General features: G+C 39.3%; 1 protein-coding gene across 6 annotated transcripts in view; it reads right to left on the bottom strand.

Annotated features, from left to right (window-relative positions):
• The window catches only part of GLRA2 (glycine receptor alpha 2), a 127900-nt gene extending 110793 nt beyond the window's left edge, over positions 1 to 17107 (bottom strand). Inside the window, exons 1-2 of one of the 6 annotated variants that reach the window (XM_032983894.2) lie at positions 16385 to 17107; positions 14110 to 14243 (exon numbers count right to left, since the gene is read on the bottom strand). In XM_032983894.2, coding sequence (XP_032839785.1) covers positions 14110 to 14243; positions 16385 to 16452 — 202 coding nt within the window. In that variant the 5' untranslated portion in view covers positions 16453 to 17107. Of the gene's footprint in view, positions 1 to 14109; positions 14244 to 16384 lie in introns of those variants that run through there. The other 5 variants (XM_032983893.2, XM_032983896.2, XM_032983895.2 and 2 more) reach the window with 5 other exon arrangements.
• Between the last annotated feature and the right edge of the window lie 7796 nt (positions 17108 to 24903).

Raw genomic sequence — 24903 nt, 5'->3', positions numbered from 1 at the left:
CTGGATGCAGCTGGGTTTTTAGTAACCATTTCTCCTCAACGAAACTGAACAGCCTCCAACATCCAGCACAGTCCTTATGAGACCTGAAGCAGAGCTAAACCCTGTGGAGGGCTCTGCTTGTGCAGCTGCAATACTACAGGTGCCTGAATTACAGCTTCAGAGCTTGCCAGTGAATCTCTTCATGGCCCTGCAGGCACAGCCCTGTGAGACAGCAAGGCTGAAATGCTGCTGGGACACCTGAGATGGCCATGGTCATTAGACAGAAGCAAGCTGTTTACCATCCTAGCTTCCTCCCTGCTCACAGTGCAGCAGGCAGGCTAAAGACTGCAGAAGTACTATCAAAGTCAGCTCAGCCAGTCCTTTGGCCAGGGACCATGGATATTGGGCCAGGGAGAGAAAGGCAGCTTTGATGCACTAGAAAAGTTCCACTGGGCCACCGGGATCCTGCAGCTACTCCAGAAGCAGTGCAGCTTGTGCACTTGTTTTCAAGGATCTGTATAATGCATAGTCCAACCCTGATGAGAAATTCACATGATTTAACAAGTTAGCGTAAGGTTCCAGTAAGAAACCAAGAGGTAGATCACAGGTAGTCTTTACTGCAAGTACCTGGGTAAGCCTTCTCTTTTTCCCTATCATTTTGCCTTTGGGCAAAACCAATGTTTTTCTCCATTTAAACATCGTCATCTTATTAGATTGGGAAATGTATCAGTCACAGGAGGAAAAATTAATGACACCGGGACAACATAGTTCCCCAAAGGCTTACAAATCAAGGTGACATTTCTTGTTGGGGAGTGATGCCTTTCATTTATGAGGTCATCTTTCTATGGGATTTCTGTGGAGTGCATCACCCTCACTCCCTAAGTATAATCATGCCCAGTACACCAAGAATTCCTTCTTCTTTAGAAGTATTCACCACAATCCAATGTACCATAGAAATTATTATGTTTATGTCACTTTTATTATTAATTGATAACAATTCTACCTACTAAACAAACAAACAAACCAACCTTCCAAAAGCCAAAAAAACCCCACAACGTCAGAGATCTCAGAGACCTCTGAAATACAGTAATTGTATGGTACTTTGCACTGATGCAATGTGCTGGAAAAATCAAATAAAGATAAAATTATTTTTCTGCTTCATCAAGCTAAAAACAACATCCTCTGAAAGCTCATCTGTCATATATAATAACTTAGCTTGCTGAGAATGCCGTATCTCCTGGTGGGAATGTGACAACAGTTTTGGATGCTTACTGTTGCATCTGAAACTTAGGATCATATTCTGCTATATCAGTATGCATTTATGATTAACAGAATAAGGCTAAGAGCCACAAAGGTACCTACAGAGCCAGACTAAGACCTGCAGAGATACTTAGGTGTCTAAATCCTCTTTAGAACTCTCATTCCCACTGATATCACTGAGCCCAAATACTACCAAGTGTCCGAGGAATACATACGAGCAACACCACTTATGGCAACAGTATTTACAGACTGGAGGAGACACAGCTTGATCTACCCAAAGCAGGCAAGAGATAGAGGCAACACTGAATGGAATCAGCAGGAAAGCATTACAGATAGAGGAAAGTACAATTTTTCCCTAGTTCCAGCTGCCTATTTCCAGAAGTGCACATGCAGGAGCACACACAAATATAAATAAACAAAATGGCATCAAGAGAGCTCTTCTCTTACATCAACATTTAAACGGCTTCCCTTCACTTGGTTAGCTTGATAAAACATATGAGCTAAAATACGGCCTTATGACATGACCTGGATATAAAAAGGACATGTGACATTCCAAAATTGAAAGCTTTTCTTCAGTAAAATACCACTGAGGCCTCACAAAACAAATACTCCAGTGATTGTCAGATTCAGGTGATTACAGAATGAGTCACAAAAGAAAATGTCTCTAGAGTAAGTGAAGCTAAAGCCATGTATATATATATGTATATACACTGACATAGTCTAAGGTCAAACAGTGAGTAATCAATTTGTGAAGTGGTATACGAGCTTTCAGCTGTGGGACTATTGCTGAATGTAATGGGTGTTATACCGGTAAAATCCTATAAACTTTTCATGGAAGGAGAATCCCTGCTACGATGCACTTTTTTGTGCCTTAGAGTGCTTGTGAAAATTGTTGGATTTCCACACTTCACATTCAGTGAATTCCTTTGTCCACAGACCCAGCTCTGGAAGAGGAAGGTAAGTCTCACACTACAAAACCTCTTCAGTTCTGCATTTGGCATTACAGGATAGTCCATACGACGTGTTCATTCTTCCCTGCCTCTTTCTGCTGAGGTTGATAACAGAAACATATATTACTGTCAGCTCTGGGGTGTAGTGGGATATTTCCACATAGGTTATCTAATAGACACTGCACAAGAACAAATTTCAGACACTATTTTATTTCACTCCACAAACCAGGAGCTCAGCCCTTTAAACAGTTGACACGCTCTTGATTTGCCCAGCTAACCTGAGTTAGCCGACAAAGAATATATAGCCATAGCAGTCACAATGGATTGTATAAATGCACTGGAGCTGTCTTTCACATAGGTAGTCTGAGGGCTGCTACCAATGTAGTCGTGGCAGGCTGGTATTCACTGGAGGCCATTAACCTCAGGCATTATAGCTTGTGCTAAGCTCTGTATCATCTCAGTGTGGCACACAGCACCTCTGAGCAAATTACTTGAAAGCTAACTCAGATATTTCTACACAAGTCTCAGTCACACTTGTGACTGACTGCAGACAGTCCCAGAGCTAAAGCCTTCCATGTGCAAATGAGTCTGTGGAAATAAATTTTAAAAACAATGAATCAGAAATCTTATACCTGGAAACTTCTCACTGGAACTCCAAGCCTACAGTGCAAAGTTACTTCGTACTTATGTCAACTTTGAAAATATAGAAATAAATGCTTTAGTTCTTCATATGTCTATCAAACTATTTTTTTTTTCCCTGAGCTCTCCACTCTTCTTTCAAATCTTTCCATTCCAACTCATGACAAGCATCTCACTACAAGGCATCTCTTTCTGTAGTCTTCCTTCTTCCAACACAATAGAGCAGAGGTAGTATTTGGGAAGATTGAATTGATTGCTTTTCATATGACATGAAAAGATCCAGGCACCTACTTCTTTTCTTATCACAAAACAGTGCTCACTGAAGTGAGCAAAATGGAAAGGCAGAGGCTCTCAGCCTCACTGGGAGCAGGTATCAAAGATGTTCCTCACACCTGATTCTGAGAAACTGCTCAATTGCTTTGTACTAATGAAGAGAGCGCTCAGTGCTGCTGATCGGCATGTGAACTGCATAATGTGTGCAGAGGCCTGGGACACTTCTGAATGTGGTTAAATAAAAGATGGTATTACATCTCTAGTCAAGAAATCTGCACTCTAGCACAGGGTCAGTCAAACACCTCCTGGGTAATCTTATTTTTAATAATGTTTTATGAAGTCAGTGTAGCCAACTCACCTAAAGACCACATGGAACCACAAGATAAAAAAATGTTAACTGAGAAAAGAAGGCAAGAGGGAAGATCTACTTAATGAAAAAAAAAATATTAATAAAAATATTGAAATATTAACCAGTCTAGGTTTCCATTTTCAGTAGAAATGAACTGCTTCATTCTGCTCAGCATACTCACCTCAAAACATATCTTTTAAAAAAATACAATTAGTACTTTGTTCCTTTCTTTCTAAATATTTCTTACTTTGTTCCTTCTCTGTGATTCTGATCTTGTGCTAGAGAAATTAATGGAATAAGCGTCAATAGGTACAGTCTTAAATACAGTCCTTGGTCAATACCTCGCTCTGTAGCCACAGAGAGGTCTCAGAATCAATTTTAACTCCTTTTTTTTTGTTCCTCTGAGCCTTGGACATACACTTTACTTCACAATTCTGCCAGCTTTTCTTTTAATGTCTCCATAATGTTCCTTGCTATGCAGGACTTGAAGAAAAAGACCAGTTTGTGTGACTAACATTACTGAGCAGACATTGATTTATGGCTGCTAGGGAATTATACACCAAATGATACACTGGACACAGATGAACAATGGGATTTAGACAAATGGGATGGCTCAGGCATAGGGACAAATGACAACAGAAATAGTCGAGGGCCGATATAGATGTCAATCTGCAACTGGTCAGAGACCTACAGACACATATACTCACCACAGCTAGCACAAATAAAAAATTTCCTTTTATTTTCAAACCTTTCACTTTTTTTACCTTCTTAGCGTTCAACTAATTTCCATACAATCTGCGCAGAATAGTACTTTGAAATTAATTCCTCCCTCCTGACACTCAGCTTCAATGCTCCCATCAGTTTATCTATTGCATGTTCAGGTCAGCCTCCTATCCCTCCCTTTCACACATCCCCTCTCCCTTTAGGAACCTCCTATGGGACCTCCCACATCCTGAGTACCAAAAAGGATCTGTCTTTTAACTGCAAGACATCCTTAAGGTACTTCTTGGGTGTCTTCCACCAGCAATTTTTTTCAGTGATCAGTTGTTCCTATACATAAAATGGCTGGAAGAATGGGAGAATGAGTAAGAACTCTTCACTAGCTTAGAAAATAAGCATCTTATAAACTGTCATACTTTTTTATCAATGCCAAACCAGCTCTGTGACGCAGGATGCTCACTGCATTGCTGTGAGAATCATCACGTAATTTTCACACAGGCTCAGAACTCTGCTGACATAAAGCGTGTTGCAGGATCAGGGCATCTGGTCTTTTTGGTTTCTACCACTAATATTCATGCTGAATATGAGTCTTCTACAAAGTCATCAAAATGAGACTATATCTACACTGAGGAGCTTATTGGCCTGAATTAAATCTATCCCTAATTACTTATAACTTTGATAAGTTGAAGCTTTTCTTTTTATTAAAAAAAAAAAAAAAAAAAAAAAAAAAAAAGAGTTAAAATATGTTTTAAACAGATTGTGTGTGCTTTATCTCACACAAAACACACCTCAGAAGTGTGACAAAACCAAAATTCTGAGGGGTTTGGAGCCAAAGAGCTGCAAAATTCCCCCAGATGCTTATTTTTAGGATGGCTCCTGTAACCAGACTGACCAAAGGCTTTTAACACCTCAGAATGCTCCATCTGATGGGATATCACTGTCTGGAAAGGAAAATTGCTGCAGTCTGAAACTCTTACATTGAGTGGCCACATCATCATTTTAGTTTGTCATGGAGGAGAGTGTGCATGTGTTTATGCACAAGCAACAGGCTATATTCACCTCTGGTAAAAAAGTTTTTACATATGCTCCTGGCTTAGCCCCATGCATGTAATCTGCATGCATTTCTTCAAGAACTGCTTTAAATTGCAGTGTGAGTTTATAGCAACGTTCCAGCCAACGTGTTACTGTTATTTTATTTATTATTTAGGACTAATTCTTTATTAGACATAATAAACAGCACAAGAAGAAGGAGCAATCCTGTTAAGACAGTTTTATAGCCTAAGATGAAGACATAAAGACAGCATACATTGGGAATGTAGTCATTAGAGGCAGCCTAACATAATGAGTATTGATCTGGTAAATGTTAATCCTAGGTTTTCTGTGACTAACTATGCTGGTTTAAGGAAAGCATCTAGGCTCTTCTCAGCTATATTTCCCCAAGTACAAAAGCAAGGGAGATAACCCATAGTTGCCTTCCTGGGATGGAGGAAAAACGACTTTGTTCATTCAGAGTGTATCAATTGAGTATCAGTTACAATTTAAGGGAAAGTGCCCACAATTCAGCTAGTTGCAGTTATGTCCAATTGCTTTCATGCAGTCCTGGGCTTTGGAGACACAGAAACACACAGGTAGAGGTTATTAGCTTTCAGAGAAGACCATTATGCTGCTACTGTGCTTCCCTGGACATCCCACTGTTTGCTATAGCTGAAAAAATATCAGCCCCATGACAGGTAGAAAGAGTTGCTGTGTCTGATGCTTTGGTGCGTAACACCCAGACCCTTGTGGAGGAACCCTAAGGGACTCATATAGTCCGTGGACAGGGTACAATGTATAAGCATAGTGGGGTACCACTTGCAAAGAGCAAATAATTTGCAACAGATTCTTCCAGGGCCTTCCTGAAACCCTGCTTCTCAGCAAGGTTGAGGTATCTCATTCAGGATCCACTGGTCAGACCATTCTCCACCAAGTCAACACCTACAACCTTACTTTGAAGAATCAGTCAAGAATTTCAGTCTTCTCTTCTAAAACATGGCCAGTTTTTCAGCCAATAACAAAACTTTGAGAGATTTCATGCAGAATGAGTCCTTTCTAAGAGCTTCTATACCTGGCTCAGATTGAAGACATGTAAATTTGCCCTTCCTAGGCCACAAGGCTGTGGGTTTCTTGGAAAATAGGGTGGGATATTTCTCACTATCTCTTATTCAGAGGAGATGGGATTCATCCTAAAGTGCAGCCATTGTCACTTTTAAAAATATTTAATGCGTGCAGAGAGCCTACTGAACCCAGCAAGTTGTGCAGCAAAGCACATAGGATACAACGTCTGAAGAAAGAGAGAGAAAGTGTATTCACACTCCTTTGTATCTTAGCGATCAGGGCAATTATCAGGAAGAGTGAGGGAAGTGCTGGGTCTCAATCCTTGTCCTTACAACATTTTCTGTAACAGTTACATCATCTGCCCCTAGGGTGTAATGGCTACGAGAGTCACTTCTGTGCATCACATCAAAATGGTCAAGAGTAAAGGCTCTCCCTTCTCAGACAAGCAGCTGCACTGCAAGGTTGAAAAACCATGTTCTCCTTGTATTTTCTCACTGTCTTAATGAAGTTTGAATTCTTTGCTGCAAAATGGGCCACTTTCAATCATTTATAGCCATTTGGATCAGATACTGAGCCCTTTATGCTGAGGGTGAACTGGACCAAAAATCTGTACATTGTAGAGGAAGTCAGGCCACCCATAGACACTGTTTTGTGTTTGTGGGGTTTTTTAAGTGACCACAGGTCCACCCTGAGAGGAATCCCTTTCCTGTGGAATATAAGGCAGGCTTGGAGATACCTGGTCCGTACAGGGAGATGGAGGTAGAGCAGTGCCTCATCGGAGAGTCTGGATTTGCCCTGGGAATGAGGTGGGTGCTAAGCGAGGCAGCCTGGGGCAGTTCTGAGCACACTCAGGAGCAGAACCAAGAGGATCTGAGAAAGTTTAAAATAAAACAGTAATGTACTGCCAGCGTTACACAGCGGGTGGAACAGGGATTTCCAGGGGTTTTTGTCTGTTTGTGGGCTTGTATTCCATCTAAGATTTTTTCTTTTATTGGTTCATGAAACCTTTATGCTTCCACACTTCCCAGCTGATGACATGTAGCTGAGGCATACGGAGTAATCAATGTGCCTTCATGCCCTTGCAATACCACAATACCTGAGGATTTCTGGTAGCTGGCACAGTTAGGATAAGGCACTGGGCTGCTCTGATTTATCCCTTATAAGTAACTGAATACTCAGTGAATGGCACTTCTCTCCCATGAACTGTAGTGCTGAGATCTTGCATGGTTTCCAGAATCAGAGCCCACGTATTTCTGTAAATTTTAACCATGGAGTTGGTGTTTATGACACTGGCAGGTCAGTATTTATGCCAGACATTGTGCACACTTTATCTTAGAGCTGTGTCAGACTCTGTACCACCCTGTCTGCATCATCTGGGGGGCTCTTTGCAGACTGTTTAAACCACTCATTTATATGAAATACTGTGAAATGCATATTTTGAAGCTGAACCATCAAACATACATTTTCAGATGACTTAATCAGAGATTTATACTCCTACTTCCAGAAGGGAAGAAAAAAGAAAATTAATCTGTCTAATAAAACTGCATATTTCTGTTTCATGTATACATATTCCTAGTTACTATATCACTGTATGTAATAGATTTGCAGTTTATAAATGTGTATATTTGTAGTAAATTAAGTGTACATGTGTTTATATATTCTATATATAAATTGCATGTTTTCTAAGACAGCCAAAACACCAGACGTTTAATGAGTAACCCAAGGGCATTGGTTTCAACTGCATAGAAAATTTAAATCTAAACATTACATGGAATGTGATAAAAAACAATACAATTAAATTAGAATGTGATCAAAGCTATACTGTTTTCTGCTTTGGTAGCAAAGATCTTTGGCTCTGCTTTGACATCAGTTTTTCATAAATTCCTTTGGCAGTTTATACAGCAGCAGACCAATATTCCACGACAACAGCCAAATCCATTGATATCTCTTAAATCACTGGTTCTGAATAAAGGCAACACACCAATACGAAATGGATCACTGTGTCTAAACTTTTAAATATAAAAAAAGAGCAGGGACAGATCCTCAACTCTGATGCCAAGAAGCATTGGTTAGCTTGTGCTTTATGCTGCTGAATGCTCACAGCCTTTCTGACTTGCTTTGGAAGGAGCTGGCTGCAGGAAGCTCAGAAAGTGATCCAGGGAATGAGCAAGCAGCTAAGCAGCGTAGATAATCAGAGGGGCTGCCTGAGCTTGCTGTCTGGCCCCATTTGTCTCAAAGCTTAGACATAACCTAACTAGCCATGCAACTCCCTCATGTTCTGGGAAAGAATATGAAATTAAAGAAAGAGGGAAAGAATTACAAGTTCCATAGCCCTCTACCAGCAGGTTTAAAAGAAACACAATTAAAAGGATGCTTGCATAATTGCCGTAAAAAAGTTTCTGCATGAAAACATGCAAAACTAGGGCAGGGACTGAACATAATTTCCATAGCTACATTTTTGTAGTTGAAGAAAAATAAAATGAAACCAAACAAAACCAATATCATGTGGGTAAGGATCCTCATGCAGCATCTAACTGTGCAGTGAGATGCGTGCACACAGCATCATCTGAAAACAGTGTAAAGTTGTAAATGTGTTTCAAGGCAGAGAGTGAACCAGAAGCATACCTCTCTAACAATGGATGCTTGCACATCTCAAGCAACCTATATTTAGGGAGTGCAATGGCCTAGCCACAGCTGAAAACTGGCCAGGCATTCTCCCTTCTACAATGAACCTTCAGCCCGTGCCCTCCAACGTGAATGCACCAATAGTGTGCACTCCCTTACTACATGCTGTCATGCCAGGATGGCATTTGAGTCTTCATTGGAGATGGCCCTTCGAGCCTTTGAACTGTGTGGAAGAGAGCCCAGTGCAGGATACTCACTGCATCTGACTTCATGGGCAGTAGCTGTTAGCAACTGAAATCTGGCTTCGGGAAGGTTGTTAACCACTGGGGAACAAATTGCCTAAGCCGCACAGCCTATCTTAAGTATGCTTTTCAACTTTGTTATGTATCTGCAGGTGGTTTTTCCAACAGGTATTTATTGTGAAGTGTCATGTCTAGATTAAGGTCAACTTCTGCAGACAGTTCTTCTTATCACGTACAGAGAAGCTGCTTTTATTTATTCAGCCCAATGCCATTAATTTCACCCTTAAATGTTATTCAGTGGTTTCTATCCATGCTTTTTTAAGCATTTCATTACTGGTCAACTCAGGAGCCAAACAAGTAAGAAATGGGCTTGAACATATGGGAAAAACTGACCCTTGCTGCCAAGGAGTTAAAGTATTAAAGCACATAAGCTGTTTCCTGTAACAGTTGTCAAGCTAATTTTCAGTAAATTAATTAGTATGTGTGTTTATTATTCAGATATAAACCAAATGACTTGGCATGAAAATGACATTACATCATTGTAATCACAGATTAATCTTTTACAACCACAGTCACTACACCCCCAAACTGCATTCTTCTAACAAGACTTCTCTGAGTTCAGAAACAGCATCTTTTGAGCAAGTTAATTCACACCGCATTGCACAATCCAGTGATGAAGGTAACACTAATGGGCACTGTTGCTGTAAGCCTCCATGTAATTTTATTAAAATCAGAATATTCTTTAGCAAATCATGACTTGGTGGGAAAGAATGCACTGAAAACATTGAATGAAATTCAGTACAAAAGAAAATCACTGTCATCTTCATTGCAGATGTTTTTCATACCAAAAGATATGACACTTTGGGAGCTCTTGGTGACAAACTCCCCTTTTCTCCACCCAGTACATGACAGCCAGTCTACTACTTAAAGTATTTGGCATTAAGGACATAATAGTGCCTACAGACAAACAGTTTATCAGATCATTTCAAGCTTATGTTTAGATTTTAAGTGGTTTTAGAAGATGAAGGTGATAAAAAGTGAAAAAAAATTAGTAACCTTTGAAGTTCAACACCTGCTAGGAAATTTTAAATTCAAGCTGACTTTCCATTAGCCCCACGTCTTGTGATTAACTTGTATATTGATCCCTTGTATCATGGCATTGCATGCAGTTCTCTTGAGGGAGCCTGAGCTAAATATACTCTAATCTAAGATACCACTTCACCATCCCTGGTTTCTAGCAGCAAGAAAGCACTTTCCTGGCTAGTTTTATAACACAGGTGCCCTATGCTCCTATTTCTGGTTTTGTTGAGGAAAGCAGTGGAGAAAGTAAAAGGCAGCACTCTGATCTTGTTGTTGGTTTTTCCCATTAAAAAATACAACATTGTTATTAATCAGGTAAAAAGTACATCATGCAGATTTTCCTTTTTATTATTTTACAGAAACCATGCTCAACTGATGTTATAGTTGAAGAAGAAACAGCAAATCAACTCATAGGACCACAAGCGTATGTTTGCTGTCAACAGAAAGACTCTCAGAGACTTCAATTAGTATTAGATTGCAGTCTTCATATTTACATTTAAAAGTTTTTCCCTTTATGTCCTTACACAAATTATCAGCCTATTCGAATTCAATAAAAGATAAGTGTAAGATGAAAAAGTTTGCATCAGGTATCTGACAGACAGAGATTAAAGAAAGGAAATTTAGAGAGCTGTCATTCTGCCACTTCTCTCTGGCTGTGCATCGGGGGTCTGCCCCTCTCAGTGCCTGCTCATTTTGTATCCAACCACTTGGTGTGTCAAGAAGAACCAGAAATCTGCTCCTCTGCTTTCAAGTGATTGTATAAGACAGAAAGTTACAAAAAAAGAAAGGATCTTTTGGCATACAGTATTTCTGTTAAACAAAAAAAAAAAAAAAAAAACAAACAAAACAAAACAAACCAAAAAACCCAAACAGAACAAAACACGAAACACAAAAAAAAAACACAACCAAAAAATCCTGTTGTTGATGTCTAAACATTTATATATTCACCTGTTGCTCTCCCACTATCTTCCTGAACTTTCTAATTCACAAGAGCAAGTTAGGGAAAAGCAGTAGCTAATGATGAAATGCTTTATCTGAATTAAACACCTTGTTCCAGTAAGTAGTGTAGCCTTTCTTCAAGAAACTAATCAAATAGCTGCTGTTTTCCAGTAATTCAGACTAGTCATAAAAATATATGTTATTATTGTATAATCACTGGTATAAGATAAATGGGTTCTACGCAGTTCCCTTTCCAAGAAATCAGACTTTCATGATACTTTAAAATGCCTTCTGTAGACTCAGAGAAAGCTATGTCAGCAAAGCAGAAAAAGCCAGCTGGATAGTAGTGACACTACTGTCTTGATCCACAGCACCTTTTGTGAAACATGGGAAACAAATGTTAGCCCCATACTACATGCAAAGCCAGATAGCAGATCCCTAGTTTAAACCATCATTCCTGCAGACCTCTTTTATGCTTAAAATTTTTTGCCTCAAAATACAAGAAGTGTTATGAATTCAGTAATCATTCAACATTTCATACATACATCCATTTATGTGATTTAGAATATCTGTATTGTACAATAGCCCATATCCCCCAAAATATCTCAGATTAATGAATGTTAGAAACTGAAACAATTTGTATTATGGACACAATAAAGACTCAGTACAAAAAAAAAAAAACCCTTGTAATACCTAACTCCATGCAAGATAAATTTATTTTGACATTTTTGTAGATGTACTTATTATTTAAAAGGAAAAAATATGCAATATAGAACAATAACTATTTTCATTTTTTTTTAAAAAAGTTAACAAGACTTGGGTGTGCATCATACTGACTAATAAAAATGGTTATAAGTTGACAAGGTTTTGACTGGTGATGTGAAGCTCAAAACTGCATGACTTAACTCTCTAGTTTTGAACTCTGAAATACAATATATCTTTCAAAGGAACATAGCAAAGAACAAGAAAACATTTCAGACTCCTCAACAGAAGACTGAGAGCTCCATGAGATCTCAGAGATGAGAAGATACAAAAAACACTGACAATCTGTTTATCAGTGCAAACTTCCGCAAAGTACCATCCTGCTTTGGACAGTGACTTAAAAAAAAAAAAAAATCAAAAATAAGAAATGGCAGATACATTGCCATTAAGGGTTCATAAGTGTCATCAGGCAACAGCTTCACTTTGGGAACTCAAACAAACCATGGTACTTGGAGGGCAGCAGTGTCTGCCAAACAGCTCAGCACGCACCGTACAACATTGTGCACAATATACCTGCTCTGCCTGCTTGAACGTTGGGGGAACAAAGCTGTAAATCCATCTCCTCCTGTGTTTTTCACAAAATTGTTTTAGACACCTACTGGGGAGCAATAAAAAGCTGTCTTTAAGTCATCCCATGTACAGGGACTGCTACTATTCTTGGGTTTATCTGATCTAGAAGAGATGAAGCAGAAGTGTTTTTTAGTGTCCCTCCCATATAAAGGGCAGGAATAAATTCTTAATGCTTGCTACCTTGTTCAGTTCAGGAAACTTTTGCCTTCATTTGCATTCTCTAAAAGTTCACTCACGCAAACACAGAAAAGGAATGTGAGACCCTAATGCAATATTACTTACTACAAGCTCATATGGACTCCTGTTCAGGAACCCAGTAAGGACTTTGAAAACTATTCTGAAATTGAAACTTAAGACTTTCCTCACTCGAGTTTTTAACTTTTTAACTTCAGATCCAAAGATCTGAAAGCCATACTAAGTTCCTCCTCACTTAGGTACAGAAAGAAGTCAAAAAAAGGCACGTTGTTCCAAATCTTGTAATTTGCACATGTGGAATAGAGAAAAGAAACTGATCTTTGATCTAAATTTAATTAAACACTTTTCTCATTGACATGCGAGCTTCCTCTTTCCTAACAGTTCATTCACTGGCTAAGAAATTATTTTTTTCCAGTAATTATCAACTTCCACAGCATTGCTAACAAGGCTTAATACAGAAAAACATGCATTTCAGTGACCAAAGCTGATAGATGTGATTGCAAACGTACATTGGCATCAGATTTGTTAAGGAAGGAAGCATTTTATCAGTATTCAAAGTAAAACCATATTCTGAGCTTGAAATTGGCATAGAAGAGCCAGTTTTGGTGGAATTATAGGGCCCTCCAGAAACGCTAAATATTTGCAACGAAAACTTCTCTCCCAACTCCTTTCATCCAAAGCCACAAGACATTCTGTGCTCACTTTACAGGGATTTACAGGACTACAGTAAGGAAAACTTGCTGTGAATAGTAATAGCTGCAAAATAAGCCTACAGTCCACAGACTTCTTTGTGCCGGAATGGTGGTGGTGACTCTTCACAACTCAGTCCAGATTTTGGGAGTAAAGGGGGGGAGTCATGGAAATGACAAACAGAATATGATTTTTCTATTTTGTAGGGATCCTGAGAAATTGGTTATTACAATTCAGTCAACATTCGCAGGATACAATCCTCTATGTGCATACCTTGAGTCCTATCTCCCTACTTTGGGGAAGAAGGTTTTACTTCCTTCAAGTCAAACAAAAGCATAGAGCTTTTCTTCAGACAGTGATATAAAGAAGACAACAGCTCAGCACACAAGTGTTAAAGATACTGTCTTCATGGCTTAAAAATTTCAGGAACAATTCATCTCAATTGCTTTTTAGTGTGGAACCTGGAATACTATTTACTATGTGGAATTAGTAAGGTCTTCAGAAGCAACCTCTGACAGCTAAACATTATCGTCCTGTGAAAAGAGGATTTTCAGGCTCTGGACCCTTTTTATCTACACTGCTCTCCTAGTCCTCCCCATGGATCAACTGATCTCCATGACACTATCACACTGGAAAACTGAAGTTATTGAAAATATAATCAAAACCCAGATGTAAACCCCTCAAACCTATAATTTCTCCAAAACATATCAATTAATGAAACAGAAGTCTTAAAAAAACTTACCTTTAAAATTTGGTCGGATTCTAGCATCATACCCCGATGTCCTTCCCATCAATTTGTCCAAAAAATCTGAAGGAGACAGGGTCTGTGAGGGGGATTTTCCAGATCTTGAATCATGTTCTTTACAGAAAGTCGTCCTAAATAAATTATTAGCCACCATTAGCTAATATTTAGCTTGTATTGTAGTCAAGTCATGGAGAATTTGTAGCACTAAACCAATTGTCTCAATTCAGTGAACGTAGCAATTAATATTTTTATAGAACAATATACTTTTTTTTCTTCTGAAAACTTTAGAAATAAAAATGAGCTTAAGGTAGCATGCATGGGCAAAATTTGCTATTCTGAAAAAACCCTCAGCTTTAAAAAGAAATTCATTACAGCTTTAAGACTTTGGAAGATTCAATATACTCTTCATCTTAACATGTAGACCAATCTTGCAGAGACTTTGATATCCCATTTAATATCGTTGCTTTAATTACATGTATGATGTTAAAACTATATGCTAACACTGGTTTAAGGTGGACTTAAACTTCCAAACAATAGCTGGCAATACTCCCCAAGCAATGTTGAAAATTACTGGTTTTGTTAATGTTGAGAAGGATATAAATGAAAAAAAATGTTTTCCACAGATGCCACCCAACAAAGATTTAAATCATGCTAGTGAATGTCTGGATTCTTCCCCAACACTGCAAAAAAGGTTCCAGTCAGTCACATCTGATCTTAGGGATTTTTTACCAGTGAACACTAAGCAATAAATTTTATCAGTATTATCACCAGATGGTATTTATATGCAAGCTCTTGGAACACAGCTGTGTGTTCAGGACTTAAAAACAAACTTCTGATACCATATCATACATGTGAAATGCTTTGTACATAGCATATTATATATTGCAAGCACATTACATATTACAAAGACAGACAATTTAGGAGTTCCCCGTGGCTGCTCCCAAGGGAAAAAGAAGCTAGAATTAAATGGCCATATCTGGTGAGTAGGGGCACAGATTTCATCATAAAGCACTATCCTGATTCTTAAATAACCAATTTTATTGTATCTGTGTTTCAGCATAATCTTTCAGCTATATTAAAAGTAATTCTATGACTATGTCTTCTATATATTTGTCCAAAGGGTTTCAGGAGTGTTTCATGTTTTTGGGGTTTTTTTTTTTCATGCATCTATACACAAGTATAAACAGATTTGATACACATGTGAGCATCTGAAATGAGAAGCAAATATCAAACCCTTTAGCCCTTTACAAAAGCACCAAAATTGTTAAAAGGCAAGATGATAGTAAAACCCTGTAGTATGATTCCACGCTTTTTTTCAGGTTCTATTTACAGGGGGCGGTTGCTTCTTTTTGCTTTTGTCAATGACATGGTACCATTACAAAATATCTTTAATTTTTAAAACCTAATAGATTCTATTCCCCACTTAAATACTAAAACCATTCAGTTAAAATAATAAAAACTGGAAAATTAATCCAGTGCACTGAATTGGGATGTTCCTGTACAAATTACTTCTGTTTTCATTCAGACCCTACTAGTTATGAGTTGCGTTGTGATCCCAGACTCATGAATATAATCACTATTTCACTCTGTCACTGCATATACACTTCATTACGCACATAAAAACACTTTATATGTGTACATATAGATACACAGCAGAGTACAATATAATAATGAATCTCAGTTAAAATGGTGCTTTGGTTAGTAAGACTGACTTGTTTGCTCTGTACTGCAAAAAGTCAATAGCTGAAGCAAAAGCTCATGAAATGATAAAAAAATATTTAGAAACAACAGTAGTATGTACTGGTACGCACAGTGAGCACAATACTGCTCTGATCCAGGGTTTTGACCAAATCAGAGGGCTGGTTCTGTAATTTCAAATAACTACATCCCTGAGAAAACTGGTTCAAGCATTTCCAAAGCTTGAAGAGGAGGGAACCAAAGCAACTTCCTAAACAGCCTCTGGTGGGAGCAGAGAATTTGCATATTGGAATTAAAACTGAAGAAAATGTTTTTAGCTGTATTGATACTCAACGAAAAGCATGTCTTTGAATCAGACAAATGGAAAATAGATCACCCAAACTTGAGATTATTATTTTTTGTGTTTGTTACCAAGCAACGAGTCTTCAAGTGTAAAAGGGATAGCCTACAGAGAATGAACATAAAATACTCTCAAATACAGCAAACAAACTAGGTTAATGTGACATACTATCTTTATAGTTATGATTTCCACAACCTTTTGACAAATAGCATCACATAGAGTGGTATCACCTACCTGAAGTGGTTTGTCTCTAAGAAAAATGCAAACAAGGTTGTCAAAATTTTCACTAGCTGCCGGTTCATTCCTCCTGCTTTCTGTGATGATTTGGAAAATATCCCAGAAACGATTCCAGAGAGATGCAGGGGAAAAGTAAGCTGGTGCTGCCTAGATTCCCAAATTCAGCAATAATTTATTTTTCTTGACAATCAGGAAGAGAAGGTCTGGATCTCTACAAACTGGGGGTAAAAAAGAAGTACCAGTCCTTGGAATCATGGTCAGGTCAAGCCTAGGCTCATCTCCAGCAGACAGCACAAAAGAGACAAAGCATCAGACCTGGTTGTTCCCCCGCCTCGTTTTTGGTGATGGAGGACACACACACCAAAAAAAAAAAAAAAAAAAAAAAAAATAATAAAAAAAAAATAATATATATATAAGAAAAAGAAATAAAGAAAGGAAAGGAGAAGAAGAGGAAACCCAACTACACGAGGAGCGTCATGCAAAAGGGAATAGTGCTGTGAGCAGTTCGGTTGCCGGTATGTTTTATTCCCCTTTCGCTTTGAAAATTAGTATTTATGAAGGGTGGTGGGGCTACTGGGGGCCGGCCTGCTTCCCCCCTCTTTGGGCAGGGCGGCGTCGGCGCTGCCGGGGCGGGCTGCGGGGGGGCGGGGCGGGCTGAGGGGCCGCGGGGAGCCCCGGCGCCTGTGCCGGAATGAGGCCGGCGGGCGCGCGCCGCGCTGCGAATTCAGCGCTCGGACAGCTCCGCGCCCGCGCTGCGCATGCGCCTGGCGAAGGCGGCGGCGGCGGCGGGGAGCTGGGGGGGCGGGGGGGGGGGGTGGGTGCTGAGGGGGCGGACAGCGCGCCGGGCTGGGGCCGGCTGTGCGCGGCCGGGGGGTGTATGCGGGGAGTGGGGCGGTTTGGGGGGGGGGGGGTGTGGTGTGGTGTGGTGTCTCTGTGTGTGTGTGTGTATGTGGAGGGGGTGTTTACGGGGGTGGGGGGGGGGGCGTGTATCTGCGTGGAAGGCGCGCGGTGGGTTTTTGCGAGTGGGGATGTGTGGGTGGGTTTGCTTAGGGGTGTTTCGCGGGGGGTGTGTGTGTGTGTTTCTAAAGGTGGGGGGGGTGTCTGAGAGGGGGTGTCCCTGTATGTTGGGTCGTGCGCGGGGTGGGGGGTGTATCTGCGCGGTGTGTTGGTGAGTGGGGGAGGCGCCACGTCGCGCCCCTCCGGGAGGTGCCGCCGCCTCTCGGGTGTCCGTGGCGGGGCAGGGGGGCACATCTCGCCTTCCGTGGTGGGGAGAGGGGGAAAGGAGCCCCAGCACCCCGTCCCCTGCACCCCGTGGCTGCAGGATGAGTGGTGAGAAGGGTGGTCCTCATGACGGGAGCTGGCCCCTCTCTTGGGAGCTACTCCATAAAGACCCGAGTGGGTGCAAGGAGGGCAGAATAAAGAGCGGTCTGTGGAGAGTTTGTGGAGAAATGAAGGAGGGAAGATTGGTTAGGTTCCGTTTCCAGTTGGTTTTATTCCTTTTCTCCATGGCATAGGGAAGAAGATAATGACAGGCAAGTTACTAGGGGATGTTTCCATCTCCAGACCCCAACATGTCAGAAGGAGATACTTGTCTTTTTATACATGAGGACTTAAAACAAGGGAATGTAATTACCTAACACCCCGCAGGTGGACAGTGATGGAGCAGGGGTGAGGCCCAGCCCCGTGTCCTTGTCCTAACGCTTCCCTCAACATTAATTGCTCAGTTACAGGTCCTCATGTTAAACCCAAGATGTCACTGAGGAGCCACGTCTCATTCGGGAAGAGGAAGAGAGTAATTTGCCCCTCTCAAGCACATTGATGGTGACTGGTGGAAACTCTGCTCAGCACACTACAACCCTTGAAGCGTTTTAATAACATGGTATTAAATGGGCAGCTGGGGAATCTCACAATGTTCAGGGAATTATAAAATGCTTTTTCCTCTGCTGCCACCATGGCTTTCCCTCCCACCACTGGCTAACTCTCTGGTTCTGTGTAATCTACAACACCCTGAGAAGAAAGCAGCTGGATGCTTCCTCACCAGTTCAGTTGTTTTCCATTAGAAAATCTTAAATTTTGTGTAAATCAAAATCAGATCTGTTTCAACAATCTGGAAACCAATTCCTTCAAAGATGTTGTCTTTTTTCACCCCTCCTGCACTCCCAAAATAAATTACTGTTCTTTCTTCAGTTTTAGGTCCAGCTGTGTCCTCCTGGCACAGAACCAGTCCATCTGAATGTTGCTTCACTTTCACAAAAGTACTTGCACACACAGATATTTCTCATGTCTCCAAGTAAAAAACCTACCATTTCATGACAGATACTCTTGCCATGTTTGTAGTAATCTTCAAAAATTGCTTCTGGAAAGGAATTGTTCTGTGTCTGTTAGCAAGAAATGAAAGCCACTTACCGTTCACTAAATGAAAATCAGTTCTTGCATTTTGTTTGTTTAGTTTAATACTGTGGGACATATCTGGAAAAAATTACTAGCTATTCGTAGACTCAAATAATAGATAATAAAACATCTTATGCACAAAGATTGAAATAACTAGAAAAAACAGTCCAAACATGCAAATGTAACTTAAATTCCTTATTGCCTTGCCTGCTGAGTCTGTGTCAGTAGCATAAATAAAGGTCCAGCAGAAGAAAAGCCACAGAATTTGTTTTTATTAAAACTCTCAATGTTTAACAGTAGGCATTGAGGATTAATGCTGAATCACTGCACTGTAGCATCCTCTAACCTCTTCAGAAGATCGGTCCTCCTACTAACATTAAAGAAGAGAGGTTGTGTTGTCTCCTACTGCAGTGTCTCATTCTGAGAAATAAAGCTTACAAAGCTGCATCTGGAAATAATGGAATAGTTTTGAGTCAACAAAGTTTTACTTTTCAAAATTTGTGTCCGTCCCCATCTAGATACGAACCCAGTAATGCTGCCATATATTGTTACTTTGGGTTAAGATAAATGGAGACACTGGAAAGCAACAATTTCTATTAGCTGTAGGAAAAAGCTGTGTCTCTTTAACCTACACTGCCACCTGCTTAAAAGTGTGGGGAATCTCAGGACTGCTTGCAGAGTTCCTAATGCAGAAATCACTGAATACCGCAGGTGTCTTTCCAATGAGGCTGTTAACATGGATTTTGTGACACGACATGGTTTTAAAGACTATAAATGTTCATTACCTTTTTGGTGGAAGCAAGTAACTGAACATTTCTGTAAGTTTTTTAACTAGAGAAAACCTACTTGAAAGTCTGCTTTCCAAGATTTTATGTGCTAGCAGCCATTTTCTGCACTTCACGGCTATTTGAAATGCTAAATAACTATATCCCTAAGCTAAATAACAGTTGCAGGAAGTTCTTCAAAATCACCTGCCCTTAATTAGGGTGGGTGTTGTAAAAACATGGTGAGAGATGTGATAATGGCAAATTTGAGTAACTACTCCATCACTCCTTACACCTCCAAATGCCTCAAGGCTTCAGTGGCATGTTACTCGCATGGTAGTTACACGGAAGTGCCAAGCAAACCTTAACAATTAAGGGTTGAATATAGTGTATTACTAACTTAAGTAACAGCAGCAGTCAATTGAATAGCTCTCGAAACTCTGAGGGCTCAAAGCAACCATTTTCTCTAATCAGAAGGTTCTAGGTCAAGCTCCCATCTGTATTTGGGGATATGGGGGGGACACACGACAGATTTCAGTGCATCCTTCACCACTTATCCATGAATGAACACATGTATGAAAAAGTTCTTGCTTTCAGTCTTCTTGCAACACAGCCTCTCCTCATCCTCCTCCCATTAAAAAATAAATAAATAAAAAAAAATTAAATGTTTATAGTTGTTTTGAGCACTATAAGTCTCTAAATTGTTATTCATCCACAATTAAATAGTGTCTATAAAACGCATGCCCAGTGGTGAGGGATGGTTCACAGCCCTGCAGACCAGGGGGAACCATTTGGAAGCGCTGTGCCTGGGTGTACACGGCACCTCTCGGTGTCCCCTTCCTGTGCCGGAGCCAGGGCTGCAAGGAGTACAGCCACTGGTGTGCGGCAGTTGCTGGATGAGCTGTGTATGACAAGTTGCATGCATGCAAGTCTTTCCAGTGTCACTCATTTGTTATCTCCCACAACACATCTCTGGCAGTAGAAGTGTAGCAAATGAATGGGAGTCACGGACTCCCACCCAGGATGGGACAGAGAGGCTTGTAGTAAAATGACACGGGGACGTGAAGGAAGATGCTAGAGAAATGCTGCTTTTCCAGTGAAGAGGCTAAATAACACATCCCTACAGTTCCCCAGGCACCAAAGCTTAATACTCATACTAAATATGTCATATTATTTCAAGTATGAACTAATTCAGTCATTTCTTTATTCCACCTGAGTTTCTTAAGCACTAACTACTGGGCAGAGAATAGACAGAATTGCCCTGTTTCCATGTAAATGGTTTTATAACAGTTAGTTGATGGCACATGATTTATGTTTGTTTGCACTGTGTATGCATTTTTAGAAACCTACAAAATGGAAGAAATAGGGTCATACCACTTTCTCAAATTATGATAAATAAGTGATACAGAAGCATGCTTCTGAGGAAACAAAATCCATCACTTCAAATATGCAATTAGTGTCTATAAGAACAGAAAATTCAATATAACTTTCAAAATGATATGTCAGATTATCATAATTGTTGGATGTTTGTTAACAATGCCAAGTGTATTTCAATATACTGCCAAATATAAATGAACAGAGTACAGTCTATGTAAAATGTCCAATTACAGTGAAGGTAAAAAAGCCAAAACAAAAACCTGAAGGAAATCCAACATGACTGCATGGTGAGCTAAGTCTAAGAATCCAACTGGCCTGGTTTTTGAACTGTACCATCACAAATTGTGTAAAGGATCAACAAATGTAAACAATTCCCATTTCTAATTTTGAGAACTGTGTTAATAAGAAATCTTTTTCCATGAGTGACAGTGATAGCCTTAGTTATGTTAGGACAAAGCAATAGCTAGTTTTGCTGCTGTCCAATATGAAAACAAATTATGTATTTCAAACATTTTTATATCCAACATTAACAGATATAACAAAACATTTGTCAATACAACTCCATTTTGCATATATTCAAAATATTTTCACATCCTTCCTTCTTTTTACATTTTAGTTGCCTGAGTATCTCTAAACTCAAAAAAAAAAAGATAGAAAGTCCTTATTGTTCTCTATTATGTAGTTTTTCCTTTTAAATAATAATAAGCGCAGATGGACAGAAAGCATAGTAACTTTATCTTGAATGGAATAAAGTATTGTAAATATATACTTTTTTTAATTGAGTTTACTTCCTATATCTGAATTTTGCTATCTGAAAGTTTAAATATATATATTATATGCTACATATATAATAATTTATAATACATGCATATATTTATCTTTATATTATAAAGTGCTTTATAATGCCATTTTTTTACGCTGCAAAGACAGGAAATAAAGAATGCACCAATTCTTTTTGAAAATTTGTTCTCTCCTCTATAGTTTTACAGTGTTATCACGTAAGGTGTTACTTCATTTTTACCAGTTGGCTCAAGTGGGTTCAGCTATTGGGTTTTGGCATTACCATCAAATTCCTGGTTTTCCCAAGAACTTCCTAGCCATGGGGCCTCTTTGGGTGACTGATAGCACTTTGCTCCTCATGTGGTACCAGTGAAGCCATTACAGAATAGGGGAGCATTTCATAGAAGTAAAATTAAAATATCTGGCATTTGGAAGAAGATAACATTGGAAATAAGGGGAAAATATTAATATGAAGTTATATATACTTCAACCCGTCCAGATCTCCTTGTGGAGCTGGAGGAAGAAAGGTTAAAATGAGGTACTCATTCAGCCCTCAACCTTCAGTCCCAGTATCTGGTTCATACTGGGAGGATCTGGCAGGTTCCCAAGCAGGAGAAAAAATAGTCAGAAACATCATTAAATTGTTCATATCCCTCCTTTCATATGGCTTCTGTCAATTTAGATACGAATCTGAATCATCCCTGGCACTTAGGTGTAATTTATGACTTAAATTCCTTAAGACAACATGTATTATATATCATGTGTTTCAAGCAAGTATCCAAAGAGCACCCTTCCACCAAAGGCAGCCTCTACTCATGATGAAAAAAATCAGTCTTAAACTTTAAACTGGTGCCTTGCTTTTTAAGTGTCCTCTTGTGAATTCTGAACCTCCTTACTTGGAAATACTGACTGGCTTAGTGGAAGGGACCCCGGTAACCAGAAGTGGTTTCAGACCTATTCCACCCATGGATTTCTCCCTCTGTGCACTGCACTGCTTCAGTTTATGATAGCCAGGAGGCAGAGAAGGTGGCGTGAATTGACAGGGGGCTGTCCATTGCCCCCCTTCGCGCAGAGTCCAGGAAGAGGGCAAACAGCAAATAACCTTGCTTACTTCTGCATGCTTAATACCCAAAGTGAAGTTGAGTGAGTTGCAAGATAAGTTCTTGTTCCTTTGTATGTGTCCAGGCTTTGAATCACCACCCCTAGGTCATCATTTCTACAGGAAAACTGTTTAAAACTCTTGTTTTAATCTCACTTGAATGGAAAAATCATCAGTTACAATTTCTCCATAATACTTCAACTGCAAATTGAGATTACAAAATGGAGCCACTCAAAGGAAAAATCAATGATGTAAACTATATGCTTGTATTTGCTGTATATGAATCTGTATTCAACAAATTTATTCCAAATGCATGCTCCTGCCCACGTCCTTTGTTTACTTTATCTGAGCTAACCACAACTATAAGAGACAAGGTTTTTGTAGGAAATCAACAGGCCATTCATTTCCTAGAATTTGGTAGCTGAACTCAATGTCTAACCAACATTTATTCAGCCTTAGTATTTCAATTTTTTTAAGTTCTGACAGAAACAGCGACAAGAAATAACTATACAAAAGATTTATCTAATGTGTGTTTTATAGGATGACTAAGAAAGAGTTCTGTTATGTTAAGACCATTTATCTAGTGAATACTTGCTTCCGATACATATATATACAGACATGAAAATTCTGTCACACTTTTTTATTTCATTTGCAGTAATTATTTTGTTCCAGATGTTATATATTAACTCAATGAACAAAATATCTTACTTCTACTGTAGATTAGAGACTTTGGCAGACAACAGGATTGTATAGTAACGATGACTAATGCTGTGCATCGTAATCAGTTTAATCATGTCTTCCCTTAATGCTTGTAAGCTGAACTTGCTTGTGGCCTGATGGTATTATTGTATAAATTTTGGTCTTTGATATTTAATCAAGTATGCATTCTTTCTGGCTTGCAACAAAACAATTTTTTACCCTATTTAATGCTTATCAAGCTTATTCAAAATAACATTTTTAAATAGCCTTTACAATATGGAATCTGATCTAGCCATAAGGATGCTGAGATCCACAGTGGTGTAATCATGTATGTAGACTGAAGAAAAGCTGTAAAGCTTAATTGATTTATGAATGGATTACAAGAGTTTCTTTAAACTGATCTTTTAATTTCATATGCCTGGTGAAAAGCGTGATGAAAACAATCATAGTACAAAATATAGATGATTTAGATAATTATGTGTATCCTGCTTGTGCTGGTTCTACCTTAACAGGATTAGCCATCCCCTAAAAAATTCAAAATGCAGACACATACTCATTTTCAGTACTGTTAACAAATGTAAAAAAAAAAAAAAAAAAACCACAAAAACACAAAAACCCAAACCAACAAACAAACAAAAAAAAAGCAAAACAAAACAAAACAAAACAACAAAAAAAACAAACAAACAACAGAATAGCAAGGGGAAAATAATGTGTCCCAGATGATATTTGGACATTTATGTGTAGCATTTGCACTGCAAAGTTCTTTAGTCACAGGACAACATGCTGTCACTATAGCACAGAGTATGCAATAAGGTATCAACATCACAAAACAGTTTGTTTTGTGTTTTTTCACACCATGAAGGTGTCTCTCACTTGTATTTTTTTCTCTAGTATTTACTAGAGAGGAGTATCAAGAGCAAACGTGTGAATGTGTGGGTGCATAAATGCTTTCCCCTTGTTTTTTCCATGGTTCTAGCTACTGGGAGGCAAAGTGCTTTTTCTACCTCATCTGACAACCTCTCCAGTTGCTGTGGTGCAGCATAGAGAGGGAGGGATCTCAGTCTTTACATTCCAGTGACTCACCGGTAGCTCTGCAGCTGCCTGGTAGCAGGCAGAATTTGGGTATCCCTGTGTTAAGGAATCCATTAAACTTCAAAAGTGGAGGAAAGACCCGAAGATGTGGTGACTCCAGACTCACAGGCTACATGTTATTGATATGCACATTCATAATCAGTTTTCTCTATGAATAGAGATATCTGCAAGGTGTGCTCTACATCATCAGCAATATCAGAGCTATGATTGTTTCTTAAATTTAGAGCATCTGTTTGCCTATGACAGTAATACATGCTTGGTCAGGGTCAGGTTCTTGGGACCTAGAGGAATTAAAATGCTGCTGAATTATATCT

The sequence above is a fragment of the Tyto alba genome, unplaced genomic scaffold (genome assembly GCF_018691265.1).
Source record: "Tyto alba isolate M040663 unplaced genomic scaffold, T.alba_DEE_v4.0 Super-Scaffold_14, whole genome shotgun sequence".
In the NCBI taxonomy this organism is placed as follows: Eukaryota; Metazoa; Chordata; class Aves; order Strigiformes; family Tytonidae; genus Tyto; species Tyto alba.
This window is presented reverse-complemented; position numbering and strand designations above follow the sequence as displayed.